The sequence below is a fragment of the Oncorhynchus keta genome, chromosome 17, assembly GCF_023373465.1.
Source record: "Oncorhynchus keta strain PuntledgeMale-10-30-2019 chromosome 17, Oket_V2, whole genome shotgun sequence".
In the NCBI taxonomy this organism is placed as follows: domain Eukaryota; kingdom Metazoa; phylum Chordata; class Actinopteri; order Salmoniformes; family Salmonidae; genus Oncorhynchus; species Oncorhynchus keta.
In genome coordinates, this window is record NC_068437.1 from 38,196,436 (window position 1) to 38,212,197 (window position 15,762).

The 15,762-nt window shown below is 42.9% G+C and overlaps 1 protein-coding gene across 8 annotated transcripts in view; it reads left to right on the forward strand.

Annotated features, from left to right (window-relative positions):
* ppfibp1b (PPFIA binding protein 1b) overlaps window positions 1-15,256 on the forward strand; it is a 52,249-nt gene extending 36,993 nt beyond the window's left edge. For 6 of the 8 annotated variants that reach the window (XM_035789740.2, XM_035789744.2, XM_035789743.2 and 3 more), the window contains 12 exons: window positions 3,874-4,072; window positions 8,230-8,389; window positions 8,856-8,993; window positions 9,405-9,555; window positions 10,290-10,401; window positions 10,637-10,725; window positions 10,882-11,004; window positions 11,260-11,385; window positions 11,598-11,786; window positions 11,974-12,138; window positions 12,468-12,533; window positions 13,890-15,256. In XM_035789740.2, the coding sequence (XP_035645633.2) occupies window positions 3,874-4,072; window positions 8,230-8,389; window positions 8,856-8,993; window positions 9,405-9,555; window positions 10,290-10,401; window positions 10,637-10,725; window positions 10,882-11,004; window positions 11,260-11,385; window positions 11,598-11,786; window positions 11,974-12,138; window positions 12,468-12,533; window positions 13,890-13,973 (1,602 nt within the window). In that variant the 3' untranslated portion in view covers window positions 13,974-15,256. The remainder of the gene's footprint in view (window positions 1-3,873; window positions 4,073-8,229; window positions 8,390-8,855; window positions 8,994-9,404; window positions 9,556-10,289; window positions 10,402-10,636; window positions 10,726-10,881; window positions 11,005-11,259; window positions 11,386-11,597; window positions 11,787-11,973; window positions 12,139-12,467; window positions 12,534-13,889) is intronic. The other 2 variants (XM_035789742.2, XM_035789745.2) reach the window with 1 other exon arrangement.
* The last annotated feature ends 506 nt before the right edge of the window (window positions 15,257-15,762 follow it).

The following is a 15,762-nucleotide window of genomic DNA, read 5'->3' on the forward strand; positions in this document are numbered from 1 at the left end:
TCAAATCTAATCAAATTTATTTATATAGCCCTTCGTACATCAGCTGATATCTCAAAGTGCTGTACAGAAACCCAGCCTAAAACCCCAAACAGCAAACAATGCAGGTGTAAAAGCACGGTGGCTAGGAAAAACTCCCTAGAAAGGCCAAAACCTAGGAAGAAACCTAGAGAGGAACCGGGCTATGTGGGGTGGCCAGTCCTCTTCTGGCTGTGCCGGGTAGAGATTATAACAGAACATGACCAAGATGTTCAAATGTTCATGAATGACCAGCATGGTCGAATAATAATAAGGCAGAACAGTTGAAACTGGAGCAGCAGCACAGTCAGGTGGACTGGGGACAGCAAGGAGCCATCATGTCAGGTAGTCCTGGGGCACGGTCCTAGGGCTCAGGTCCTCCGAGAGAGAGAAAGAAAGAGAGAATTAGAGAGAGCATATGTGGGGTGGCCAGTCCTCTTCTGGCTGTGCCGGGTGGAGATTATAACAGAACGTGGCCAAGATGTTCAAATGTTCATAAATGACCAGCATGGTTGAATAATAGTAAGGCAGAACAGTTGAAACTGGAGCAGCAGCATGGCCAGGTGGACTGGGGACAGCAAGGAGTCATCATGTCAGGTAGTCCTGGGGCATGGTCCTAGGGCCCAGGCCAGGCTGGAGCAGCAGCATGGCCTGGACTGGGGACAGCAAGGAGTCATCATGTCAGGTAGTCCTGGGGCATGGTCCTAGGGCCCAGGCCAGTTGAAACTGGAGCAGCAGCATGGCCAGGTGGACTGGGGACAGCAAGGAGTCATCATGTCAGGTAGTCCTGGGGCATGGTCCTAGGGCTCAGGTCCTCCGAGAGAGAGAAAGAAAGAGAGAAGGAGAGAATTAGAGAACGCACACTTAGATTCACACAGGACACCGAATAGGACAGGAGAAGTACTCCAGATATAACAAACTGACCCTAGCCCCCCGACACATAAACTACTGCAGCATAAATACTGGAGGCTGAGACAGGAGGGGTCAGGAGACACTGTGGCCCCATCCGAGGACACCCCCGGACAGGGCCAAACAGGAAGGATATAACCCCACCCACTTTGCCAAAGCACAGCCCCCTGAAGGTTAGCATCCTCAGTAAGGCTAATGTTTATGAGTGTGTGTGTGTGTGTGTGTGTAGGGATGGACATGGGTACTGGAATGGACGACAAAGCTTGATCTTTAACGAGAGCTCACATTTTTTTCAAATACTGTAAAACTATTTGGTGGAATGTGCTTTGTGGCAAGTGAAATTTTCTTTGACCCTAGCCAATGCTTCCCACAGTTGGGTCAAGTTGGCTGGATGTCCTTCTTGATACACATAGGAAAATGTTGAGCATGAAAAACCCAGCAGCGTTGCAGTTCTTGACACAATCAAACCGGTGCACCTGGCACCAACTGCCATACCCCATTCAAAGTCACTTCAATCTTGTCTTGCCCATTCACCCTCTGAATGGCACACGTACACAATCCATGTCTCAAGGCTTAAAAATCCTTCTTTAACCGGTCTTCTCCCCTTCATCTACACTGATTGAAGTGGATTTAACATTTGACCTCAATAAGGGATCATAGCTTTCACCTGGTCAGTGTGTCATGGAAAGAGCAGGTGTTGCTAATGTTTTGGATACTGTGTAAATGCCTATAAAAACATATATCTAAGTGATGGGATACACACGCTACATTCCTTGCCAAATGACGACAGTTTTATCACACATTCAAAATGGACTGGTTGATTGAAGTAGGAAATATGTGTTCCAAAACGAACTGCAGTTATGGAATAATTTTCTCCCGTCTATTTTCTGCTTAAGCTACTTTGCGAACTGCTAGTGATATTTAGATTTGGCTAGCCTAGGCCCCTCAAACTCAATTCTGGACCTCGAAGCCAGTTTCACTGCATTGTTTTATTGTTCCCCTCTAATCAGGGACTGATTTAGACCTGGGACACCAGGTGCTTGCAATTAATTATCAGGTAGAACAGAAAACCAGCAGGCTCTGGACCTTGTAGGATAATGTTAAATACCCCTGGCCTAGGTTATAACCCACCTAAACATGGACAGGATCCACACAGAAAATAATAATACATTACCGGTAGGTTGTTCAAGCAGAGCGTATTTTCATCAGAATCATTAAGCATATGCATACTCCCCAAACAGACAATGGGTGTCTTGACTGGAAATAAGAGCGTCTTGTCTGCTAAATGAACAAAACAAGGCTATGCCATTGTACAGCCATAGGCTTCTACAAGCTATCGCCACTACCTCATTTATTTCATTTTATTTTATTGAATATCCAAAACATACAATATACTTGTAGTGAGGCTGCTCAACGACTACATCATACCAGTCATCCAACAGACTCCCATTCAGAGTGACACACAGAAGCAATGCCCTGCTCAAGGGCACGTCGACAGATCTCCCACAAGGCCAAAACCGGGGACCCGAATCCGCCAATATTTCCCCTCCCCCACAGTTCCCCAAGAGTCACTCCTCAACCATCTGAGACCCCTCCCACAGTCGTCGGCACCCCCCAAGAAAAAAAATACAAATAATTCCATTCCCCACCCCCAATCCACCAACAACCAAGAAAATGAACTAAAGAGAGAAAAAGACAAGACAGAAAACAATGCAAATAAACAAAGGACAACTAAAATCATAACAGCAAGGTCAACTGTATATGTTTGAGTGCATGTCTGGCACTATTTACATGTGTGTGTGTGTGTGTGTGTGTGTATATGCATGTGTACAAACACCTGCACGGCATCAGCCTCAGGCAAATTGGCATTAGCTGTAAAAACACTGCCTTTCAGTATCATTCAAACTTTTTTACTATGTTTTATTTGGATTTTTTTTTTTTTATACTTTTATCTTTGACCATCATTCAATCCCCCGCCCAGCAACTCCTCTCCCAACCCTCAGCTTCCCTCAGCCCAACCCTCAGCTTCCCTCAGCCCAACCCTCAGCTTCCCTCAGCCCAACCCTCAGCTTCCCTCAGCCCATCCCACCCATCTCTGCTCATCTCCACTACTGAGGCTACTGCCTTTTGGAAGATTGTGTTCCACAATGTTATATAACCAGTTGATATTACGCTTTCAATAAATTCATCTTAAATGGCACTTTCTTTTTTATTGACTGAACATACAGTATATGGGGCAATTAGGATGTGTTATCTGTAATGGTTATGATAAATTAGGCACTGTTCCGATCTGTTGGGGCGGCAGGTAGCCTAGTGGTTAGAGCGTTGGACCAGTTACCAAAAGGTTGCAGGATCAAATCCCCGAGCTGACAAGGTAAAAATCTGTTGGGTTTTTTTTGCCCTTGAATAAGGCAGATAACCCACTGTTCCTAGGCTGTCATTGAAAATAAGAATTTGTTCTTTACAGACTTGCCTAGTTAAATAAAAATACATAAATGCGCAAAGAGAAATTCCATTGCGTGTTACAAATAAAATAAATAAATATTTATTTATTAATTTGAGTACTTGAAATCAAATCTGAGTACTCTCGAACAGCAAAAAATGTTTTATTCCCATCCGTGTGCGTGTCACCTTGGTTTCGTTGCATGCGTTTGATTGCCTTTTATCACATTCAATTGAAATGTATGACTTTACACTTTAAGCCAACTCTGCACTGTATGGTATTTTCAAATCCAATTTCCCATAGATTGTTTTATATGTTACTGCGTGTTTGATGTGACATGGTTCTGGCGTTGTGTGCACTGATTTGGCAGATAGCGGCTATTTTGAAGAATAATTTGACTTGCAATGATTGTCATGTGTTTGTTTCCTTAGTTGAATGCACTGATTGTAAGTTGCTCTGGATAAGAATGTCTGCTAAATGACTGAAATGTAAATTTGATCTGTCAGCTCTTTTCTGCTACTGTTCAGAATAAGGCTGTGGAGGAGATCAGTAAGATCAGCGAGCGCCCGCCCAAGTCTCCCTCTTCGTCTCACCCAGTGACCACGGAGGATGACCGCTTCGGTAACAAGAAGGCTCGCTCCTCCTTTGGCCGGGGCTTCTTCAAGGTCAAGGGAGGCAAGAGGACAGCCAGCACCCCTAACCTGGGTAAGAGATGGATGGCCTGGTGTGGGTGGATGAGCTCTGGGTCTCCGGTGGAAGCTTTGTGGTAACAGATCCCATATTCACAAAGCGTATCAGACCACGAGTGCTGATCTAGGATCCGGTCCTCCCCACCCGTATAATCTTATTCATTAAGATCTAAAAGGCCAAACTGATCCTAGTTTAGCACTCCTACTCTGAGATACTTTATGAATTAGGCCCAGATACTGTATAACACTGCTACTCACTGGTTTCTGCCTGCTAACTCTGCTTCTTTTGTGCTCTTTTCACTTATATGATGTGGTATCTTGTGAATTTTGACCATTTCATGTTGGGTATGATTAGATTTGTGAGATGGTAGTCTTCTTTTTTTTCAAAAGTTCTTGCTCTTCGAACATCTCATTCCAAAATCATGGGCATTAATATGGAGTTGATCCCCCTTTGCTGCTATAACAACCTCCACTCTTCTGATAGGGCTTTCCACTAGATGTTGGAACATTGCTGTGGGGACTTGCTTCCATTCAGCCACAAGAGCATTAGTGAAGTTGGGCACTGATGTTAGGCGTGTAGGCCTGGCTCAGTCTTTGTTCCAATTCAGTCGGCGTTCGATGGAGTGGAGGTCAGGGCTCTGTGCAGGCCAGTCAAGTTCTTCCATACCGATCTCGACAAACAATTTCTGTATGGACCATTTTGTGCACGGGGGCATTGCCATGTTGAAACAGGAAAACTTCCCCAAACTGTTACCACAAAGTTGGAAGCACAGATTTCTTTAGAATGTCATTGTATGCTATAGCATTAAGATTACCCTTCACTGGAACGAAGGAGCCAAAACCATTAAAAACAGCCCCAGACCATTATTCCTCCTCCACCAAACTTTACAGTTGGCACTATCCATTAGGGCAGGTAGCGTTCTCCTGGCATCCTCAAAGTCCAGATTCGTCTGTTGGACTGACAGATGGTGAAGCGTGAGTCATCACTCCAGAGAAAATCTATCCACTGCTCTTGAGTCCAATGGCGGCGAGCTTTACACCACTCCAGCCGAAGCTTGGCATTGCGCATGTGATCTTAGGCTTGTGTGCGGCTGCTCGGCCATGGAAACCCATTTCATGAATCTCCCGACTAACAGTTCTTGTGCTGACGTTGCTTCCAGAGGCAGTTTGGAACTCGGTAGTGATTGTTGCAACCAAGGACAGACGTTTTTTACGCGCTTCAGGGGTCCTGTTCTGTAAGCTTGTGTGGCCTACCACTTAGCGGCTGAGCCGTTGTTGCTCCTAGACATTTTCACTTCACAATAACAGCACTTCCAGTTGACCAGGGCAGCTGTAGCAGGGCAGACATTTGACGAACTGACTTGTTGGAAAAGTGACATCTTATGACGGTGCCACATTGAAAGTCATTGAGCTCCTCAGTAAGGCCATTCTACTGCCAATGGTTGTCTCTGGAGATTTTATGGCTTTGCTCGATTTGATACACCTGTCATCAATGGGTGAAGCCAAATCCACTATTTTGAAGGGATGTCCACATACTTTTGTGTATATATATTTTTGGTGTTTCTGCCACTTAATTCAGACAGTAAGGAACTTAGAGGGGTAGTGTGTGCGCTTTGTAGTTGTGTTATATATGTATATTATCTGTCTCCTCCTCCTACCGTTATACTGTGACTATCCCCTGTTGTTTTTTCCCTTCGGTAACCTTTGACCTCTGTCTTGTTCCTCTCATGTCATGTCTGCTTTCTGTAACACATTGTGAAGATCGTAGCCGGAGTGCGAGTGCGCCTATGCTAGGTACAGTATAATGGAGCCATCATGTCCTCAGGGCAAGGCAGGGCAGCAGTATGGCCTCGCTGGGGGAATTACCACTACTGGATATGACTCTTGACCTCATAACATTCCCTCCGTCCCCTTCCTTCCCAAACCTTCTCAACCAACTCCTCAACCAACTGTTGAATATCTACTTTCACTTAACTCACAAACGTTATGTGAGCTGAACTGTCTTTTGTAATTTAATTTCATAAATCATGATTCTCCCCAGACTTAGTTAAAAAAATGTACAGTTTCTTTCTTTGTTGGGTGATCGCTCTATATGGAATATAAGTTGAAGGTGACTTCTACATATTCTTTAAGCATGCTGGTGTTGATAGAGATGTAAGGGTAGGAATATATATATATATATATATATAATTCATGATTAACCCAAGTCTTATGCTAGGTGTTGGTGGTGACCTTGTTATTTCAAGACTTAATGAAGCATGCTCATGTAGATATAACTTGGGAGTTTTCACATAGGTTTGAATTTCCACTCTAAACATTTGAAAAGAGGTTACTTACACTCCGGCAACCATTAGCCCATGACAAGGCATTATCGTTGCTGCTATTTTGGTATATAATTCTACAGTAGCTACAGTAGACATCCTCACATGCAACCACACCCATGTTACCAGCAATTGTTCAGAGGCAAACAGCTTTGCAACATGGCTGGATAACATCAAAGATCTGAGCCTTTTTTGTATGTTTTGTTCTGTGTGTCGGCAAACTGCTTGTATATGCTCATTTCTATTTCTGTTCAAACTCCCCTCGCAACAAACCATATCCCGGTTTTATAACCAGATGTCATCTGCAGTGATGTTCCCTGATAGTCTTCATGAAGTACATTTCTTTATTTGAATGTTATGTTCTTCCTGATGTTTTGGCTCTTATCAGTTGATATGCTGTTCACTATTCCTGAAAGCTAAATTCAACTCCAAATATTCAAATAACCTTTTTCTTAAACCCACTAAACACAGTTAGATACTGATTATGTTGTGGTTTCCAAACTTAGACCACCTCACTCTCCCATGTACAAGTTGAGTTCAGTGAAGCGGTCATGCATGCTGTAACCAGAGGCCTAGTGAGTCTCATTTAGGAATATGTGTGTGTGCATGAATTACACTCTTTAGCTCCCGAGTGGCGCAGCTGTCTAAGGCACTCCATCTCCGTGATAGAGACGTCAGTACAGACCCTGGTTTGATTCTGGGCTGTATCACAACTGGCCGTGATCGGTTGTGATACACAACCGGCCCTGATCGGTTGTGATGCACAATTGACCCAGCGTCGTCCGGGTTAGGGGAGGGTTTGACCTGGGAGTGGCCGTCATTGTAAATAAGAATTTGTTCTTAACTGACTTGCCTAGTTAAATAAAGGTTCAATAAATAAACACTGTTCAAGATTTAGGATGCCTCCAATATCTCTTCAAGTATAATATTGACATTTGAATTGTATGCATGTTTTGCCTATACACCAGTGCACAACTAGTCTTTGACTGCAACTAAAATAAAATAACTCTTTAGTGCTTCATGAGTCTCCACACCATTGCATGCAGATATTAACAGATTCAAATCCAACTTTATTTGCCACGTGCTGAATACAACAAGTACCTTACTGTGAAATGCTTACTTACAAGACCTTTACCACCAGTGCAGTTCAAGATATAGTTAAGAAAATATTTACCAAATAAACTAAAGTAACACAATAAAATAACAATAATGAGGCTATATACAGGGGACACCGGTACTGAGTCAGTGTGTGGGGGTGCAGGTTAGTTGAGGTCATTTGTACATGTAGGTGGGGGTGAAGTGACTATGCATAGATAATAAAAAGTGAGTAGCATTGCCTGGGTATTCGTGTTATACCATCCCTATGATTTCTCTGTCTGGGAGTTGTGGCTGGCTATAGGGTGTTTCTGGGCCACAGCCTCTGGCCCTGAGATGCAGATATCTGTTCATGGCTGCATCTGAAATGACATCCTATTCCCTACAGGTGAGGAATCTTTGACCGGTTTTTCACAGCAAGAAAGTAATCCTGCAGCAACAGTAAATGTGGATTATAATGAATGGATATTTTTGTAGGGGTCGATTACATTTTTATTTGGGGCAAATCAAGTCTTACATTTTAAAGTGAAAATTACACATTTAGAATCCTTTTTAAACCTACAAGTTTGCATTTCCTGCTGTGCAGAACATTTCCTACAACAGGAAGATCAATTTAAGATCCTACACCTGATTTTATATTGCACAACTTTTGACCAGAGCCAAAAGGATGCTATTTTGGATGCACCCCATGACTGTTACCATGGTGACATGGCGGTGCTGATGTCCTGTTGTCATTGCTGATGTCCTGTTTCTACAGCTGAGACAGAGCGAGAGGAGGGCACTGACCATCTGGACCTGGCCGGTCTACCCCAGAGGTCAGCCAACAGCGACAGCACCAACACACTGACCAGTGTGACCTCCACTACATCCCCTGAGTGCAAGAAGAAGTCCAAGGGAATCAAGGGGCTCTTTGGAAAGTAAGTGTTAAAGTTGTTTGGTACAGAGCTCTTGATGACACTGTCCTGAAAGACATCAATTGAGTTTTGGATGCCTGGGTCATTTTCATTAGGCACCAAAACAGAAGGAAACTGACTGAAACGGGGAGGGAGTACTTGAACTTGTTCAATACAAAATACTTTTTTTTTTTCTGTTGCAAAACATTTAGCTACGGTGTGCCCTAATGAATACAACCCTGGTTAATATTGATCTGATTTAAAACTCTGAATTAAGTCTTGACTAATCAAAAAACTAAGCTGGCAATATAAGGAAGAGAAACATGTTTTGTGTATTATTTTATAATAACATTTTAAAAATGCTTTCAGCTATGCTAACCCCACCGCAACCATGGTACATTCGTTTGGAGTCATAAGTGCTTAACTTTCAACCATGACCAGACTTGAATTTAAATCATGTATTTGAATTTTTTGTAAAAACAAATTTAAGGCTGAGGAGAAGTCAGTCCACCACATTCAACCTGGATGACAACCTATCAGAGGCGGTCGAGTTCAAGAGAGGCGGAGTCCGAGCCACAGCAGGTCCCAGACTGGGCTGGTCCCGTGACCTACAGCGATTACCCAAGAAGTTAGTGTGCACTGTGATTTCACCTTGAATTAATGAGAAACAAGTTTTTGTGCTCAGTGCACTCCCGTTGAGCACTGAGAAACATAATGTGCGTCACTTGGCTTTCCTTTAGCTTTCTGTGTGCTGAAATACACAGAGGAAAAACAATGCTAGAAATGACTTTCTCTTACACTACTCTTATCCAATCATGTAGCCTGGTCCCAGATTTGTTGGTGATTTCTTGCCAACTCCTACAGGCAGAGAGCCTAGCCAGATCTGGGACCAGGCTATGTGATAAAAAGGAAGTTGAATCTAAACTAGTCCGGTTTTGCGTCCTACCACGGTCAAGTCATTGTTAGAAGGCAATACTGTCTTCCTTTATGAACGGGTGGCCCACGTTAAGCCAGCATGTCCTCATTCTTTCGCTCGTAGTGACCTGGACACCCCGTTTGCCCGCTGGTCCAAGGAGCAGGTGTGTGACTGGCTGCAGGAGCAGGGACTGGGGCTCTACCTGAACATGGCCCGCATGTGGATCTCTTCTGGACAGACTCTGCTGCAGGGCTCACAGCAGGACCTAGAGAGGGTGAGCACTGAGCAGGAGAGATTGTATCTCAATGAGACTAACCTGTATGAATAAAAACACTTGGACTCCGCAGTACAGCCAGATGTCATTTGTATTGATCCCCTATGAGGCAATTCGCCCCATTAGGGTTGTGGTTGACGCTACCGAGGTGTAAAACATTTGTTGATGAATTCACTCTACTGTATGTTAAGGACCTTAAATATGTGTCAAATAATACTGTAAGGGATGGGTTCAAATAATCCTGTAAGGGATGGGTTCAAATAATCCTGTAAGGGATGGGTTCAAATAATCCTGTAAGGGATGGGTTCAAATAATCCTGTAAGGGATGGGTTCAAATAATCCTGTAAGGGATGGGTTCAAATAATCCTGTAAGGGATGGGTTCAAATAATCCTGTAAGGGATGGGTTCAAATAATCCTGTAAGGGATGGGTTCAAATAATCCTGTAAGGGATGGGTTCAAATAATCCTGTAAGGGATGGGTTCAAATAATCCTGTAAGGGATGGGTCACTAAGGGTAACTTTACACATAAAGTGCTGAATGAATAATATTTTCATTTATGGTTAACCTAGGCACTGCCTCTCTTTATAATCTGGCCAAAAATACTGTACTCTATGACCGGAGAAAGTGGATGGAACTAATCCTCTGTTCTGTCCTGGGGGTGTGGCTCTGGGTGGTTTGTGTGTGTGTGTGTGTGTGTGTGTGTGTGTGTGTGTGTGTGTGTGTGTGTGTTTAGGAGCTGGGCATTAAACACCCGCTGCACAGGAAGAAACTCCAACTGGCCCTGCAGGCCCTGGGCTCTGAGGAGGATGACAACAAGGGCAAACTGGACTACAACTGGGTGACTAGTGAGTAAATGAATGCCAGTATATGGGAGTCGTGGTTAATACTGGGGTTTTACTATGCTTAACATCTCATGTTGTCAATTATATGGTGGGAGTTTCAAATGAATTGTAATCCAATTAACAAGTCCTGAATTTGATTCAAGTGCTCTCGAGATGTACGTTTTGATTATTTGATTTCTAATGTGGAAATTGACTGGCAGGTTGACAGATCCCCCCTCTCTCTCATCTCCTCCCATAGGGTGGCTGGATGACATTGGCCTGCCTCAGTATAAGACCCAGTTTGATGAGGGGAGGGTGGACGGCCGCATGCTACACTACATGACAGTAGTGAGTGTCGAAGAGATAGACACGCACACACTGACACTCCTGTCCTCAGGCCATGCATGGATAGGCCTGATCAGATTCAGAGCCACAGAGCCTGCTAACTATTTCCATCTGACCTGACATTCTTTTTAACATTCTTGCATCTGTGTCCTCTGTCAGAATGACCTGCTATCTCTGAAGGTGGGCAGTGTGCTCCACCACCTCAGCATCAAGAGAGCCATTCAGGTGCTGCGCCTCAACAACTACGAGCCCAACTGCCTGCGCCGACGGCCCTCTGACGAGGTAGGTCCACCGGTTGTTTTCAGTAGTCCCCAAATTAGGGCACATTTTTTTATTTCTGTTGCAAATGTTTTAAATAGTTTTCTGGTGTGTGCCCTAATGAAGACAACCCTGGTTCCAGAAATACATGAACACTAGTCACTTTTTGTTATGTACTTCTTCAAGCTAAACAAGTATTTAACAAATATTGGCGTACAATCATTTGGTCTGTTGATAAACAGACCAATTTTTTTCTCTCCCTGTCTCCTGATTGGTCAGAACAACATCACGCCAGCAGAGATCTCCCAGTGGACCAATCACAGAGTGATGGAATGGCTGAGATCAGTGGACCTGGCGGAGTATGCCCCCAACCTGAGGGGCAGCGGCGTTCACGGGGGACTCATGGTGAGAGAGAATTATCAGAGAGCCTGTGATCAGGTTTAATGTGGCCAACAGTGGTCTTGGTAAAATAAGACCAATGTTTTTTGTTGTTTTTGAAAAATTACTAAATGCCTAAAACCAGTTGGAGACGATATAGAAATGACAATGGGGTTTTATCTTAGAATGGGATGCGACTCAACCTAGCTCACATCTCATAATGTTCCCTCTTCCCCCAGGTGCTGGAGCCACGGTTCAACGTGGAGACTATGGCCCTGCTGCTGAATATTCCCCCCAACAAGACCCTGCTGCGGAGGCACCTGGCCACCCACTTCAACCTGCTGGTGGGCTCTGAGGCCCAGGGGCTCAAACAGGATTGTCTGGAGAATCCTGACTACACCCTGCTCACCGCCACCGCCAAGGTCAAGGTAGGGGTCAAAAGTAATGCACAATATAGGGAATAGGGCGCATTTTGGATGCAACCATGGTTTTTGGTAAGGAGTGATGAAGACGTGTGTTTGGGTGTGGTAAGATTGTTTTCATGTGTTTGACACTGGTTGTGGTTATGAGCTGTGGTCTCAATTTATAATCATTTGAGAAATCTGTTCCCACCAGCCGAGGAAGATGTCGTTCGGGAGCTTCGGCAGCCTGAGGAAGAAGAGGCAGGATGACAATGAGGAGTATGTCTGCCCCATGGACGTGGAGATGCCAAAGGGACGTAGCTTCCAGAAAGGCTATGAGCTCCAGCTCTACGAGGACGACATTGACCGGCTAGAGCAGGTAAACTTTTTAGTCGGGTCCTAAGACTGTTTGTGCCGTCTCCTATGGTCGTTGTCAGACCAAGCATTTTGGCAAAGCATTTCTCTGTAAAGGTTGCATGGTGCTCAGTACACACTTAATAAGTTCAAGCTCCAGATTCAACCTCCACCTTTTAGATTGTTCTCTACTCAATGTTTCCAGTCTGCCTGTGTTACATACAGACCTTTTTGGTCGTTCACTGCCGTAACAGGAGATGGCAGCACTGCCTAGTTTCTATATTCACTCAGAGCAGCTGCACAGACAGGTCTTCTTAGTAATGGTGTTGTGTCAAACCATATCTGTTATTGCAGATGGAGGACTCAGAGGGAACTGTGAGGCAGATCGGAGCTTTCTCAGAGGGCATCCAAAACTTGACGGTAAGAAGGAATCTTTTATTTTTTTCTGTTTTAATTATGCTTAAGTGTTATGTTGATATGGTTTGTGGTTAACAATATTTGGGGTATAAGCGCTACGGTGCCTTCAGGAAGTATTCATACTACTTGATGTTTTACCAAAAAAATGACAGCCTGAATTCAAAATTTGTGAAAAAATGTTTTTTCATCTACACACTACCCCATAATGCCAAAGTGAAAACATGTTTTTATTTTAGCAAATGTATTGAAAATGAAATCAATATTTCTCATTTACATAAGTATTCACACCCCTATGCCATGACATTCCAAAATGAGCTCCTGTGCATCCGTTGTCTTTTGATCATCGTTGAGATGTCACGAGAACTTGGTTGGAGTTCACCTGTGGCCAATTCAGTTGTTTGGACATGATTTAGAAAGAAACACCTTTCTAGAAAAGGTCCCAAAGTTGTCAGAGCAGAAACTATACCATGAAGTCCAAGGAACTAGAATTGTGACGAGGCATATTTCATTTTCAATACATTTGCAAACATTAAAAAAAAATGTTTTAAACTTTGTCAGTATTGTGTGTAAATAGGTGAGATAAAAGCATCTATTAAATCCATTTTAAATTGTGGAATAAGTCTAGGCGTATGAATACTTTCTGAAGGCACGGTATAAATACATAAGGCATTTGTGACATAAATATAGGTTCTAGAGGTCGACCGATTATGATTTTTCACCACCGATACCGATTATTGGAGGACCAAAAAGTGCCGATACCTATTAATCTGCCTCTTTTTTTAATGTATTTTTTATTTGTAATAATGACAATTACAACAATACTGAATTAACACTTATTTTAACTTAGTATAATACATCAATAAAAATCAACCCCCAGCGTTGCATCGTTTATATGCAACGCAGGACACGCTAGATAAACTAGTAATAACTACACACGGTTGATGATATAACTAGTGATTAATTTATTGTTTTTTATAAGATAAGTTTAATGCTAGCTAGCAACTTACCTTGGCTTCTACTGCATTTGCGTAACAGGCAGGCTCCTCGTGGAGTGCAATGAGAGGCAGGTGGTTAGAGCGTTGGACTAAGTTAACTGTAAGGTTGCAAGATTGGATTCCCTGAGCTGACAAGGTGAAAATCTGTCGTTCTGCCCCTGAACAAGGCAGTTAACCCACCCAGGCCGTCATTGGAAATAAGAATGTGTTCTTAATTGACTTGCCTAGTTAATTAAAGTTAAAAAAAAAAAAATATTATCCGATTGAAATCGGCCATTCCGGTTAATCGGTCGACCTCTAAGTTCTTACATTTCTTCTCCAGTATTAATTTCTTATTTCATGCATTGTGTCCCTGTGTTTCCAGAGCATGCTGAAAGACGATGAATTTTTCAAGGAGATCTCCAACTCACCCAACCCCAGCATAACAGATGACGATTCCAACATGTGACGCTGACCGTCGCCATGTGACCCTGTTCCCTAGTGCAGTTGTGAACAAAACAGTCTCCACTAGCAGACCAGGATTCAAATACTATTTGAAATCATTTCAAATACTTCAGCTGTGCTTGGTTGAGCTTGCCTGTTGGAATACAATGGGAATAGAAAAGTCTGCCCATCTAGCACTCCAGGCAGGTTAAAGCAAACGCTCAACGGATTTCAACCCGGGTCCTCCACTAGCACACACTCCAGACTTCACCGTAACCCCTACAACCCTCGCAGAGCAAGCACCATATCTACTTTTAGTATTTTAGATGAGGTATGAAACAAATCTAGATTTTAAAGAAATACAAAACCATGTCTGATGTCATGTGAACTGACACGCTCCTCTGTTTTTGTACAGTGCCAATCCATTTTAACTGACCTATTGGGAGAGGATGTATTTCAAAGCAATACACCATAGTTTGCCTACCAGCTGGATACTGGAGACATTTGTAATCCTTGTTTGTATACTGGCCATCTTTCTGTGGAATTAAGTATTAATATCAATATCTGATACACTTTTTTTTACAGTAAGATGTACTATAGGACTATTGCAAAATCTAATATATCATTTTAAAGAATATATTTGGCTTTTGAACGAAGTTACTGTCAACAGAAAAATAACGGTATATGCTGTGCAGATTTGCCCAAGTTAAGTGGTATGCCCCAAAACAGTTGATATGGTTTATGCAGAAAACCAGACTATTAGCTGCATCATTACTATACTTTCAACATATCGCGCCATATCCTAGACACTCCCAGTAATAGTGTTTCTTTGCATGCATTGGCACCAATGCCGTACTGTATGCATTTTAGGACAATACACAGTTCAATGCATTTGATTCCTGTTAAGTGTCATCATTGCATGTTATTGAAGCCTTTCTTGTAGCCAAAATGTTGTACACCTGCCAACAGAAGACAGACTTTGTTTTGTCATTGTACTGAGAACTATTCTTAAAAATGGCCAAATAGCATAGTTATTTTCAGAGTATTGTAGCTACTGGGTGCCTGTCTGTTTCTGCTCTCTTGCCAACTCCTAATGGAATTGTCATGCCAAACAAGGAGTTGACAGAGTAGAAGGTGACTGGCACCCAGGCTACGTTGTAGCATGTTGAGAGAGCTGAAGCAATGCAAGAATGTCTCAAAAGCAAAGATACTATTATGGAACGCCCTAACCACATGAAAATAAAGTTTATACTGTGTACTGGTTGAGGTTTTACCCATTTCTAGGGTTAATAAAGTAATTTAAACCAAGTGATGTCTTTCAATGCTCAAATAGGAGGCTTGGAAATGTAGAACATAAAGTGTATGGGTAAATTTTGCTCAGCAGTGCAGATTCAATACCATTTAAAAGCATCCATGTTCGTACAGACCCATATTTTTGTCAACACGTACAGACCCTTATTTTTGTTAGTAGTTGCCCAAATTGAACAACTGTGTACACTGTATCCTACCCATTGTGTGCACTTTAAATTAAAGGTTTGACAAGCTATTATTTGCAGCATGATGAACATGAACACATTTACACGCATTAAAAATGAAATACATTAGGGGCAGGAACATTGCTCCTCCAGTTCTGTAGATGCAAGTGGCTGTTCCACTGGTTGTCATAAGGTGTATGCACCAATTTGTAAGTCGCTCTGGATAAGAGCGTCTGCTAAATGACTTAAATGTAAATGTAAATGTAAGTAAAGTATGCTATTCATGTGAAACCATAACTGAGCCACCTCATTCACAGCTGGCTGCTATTGATGTCATCT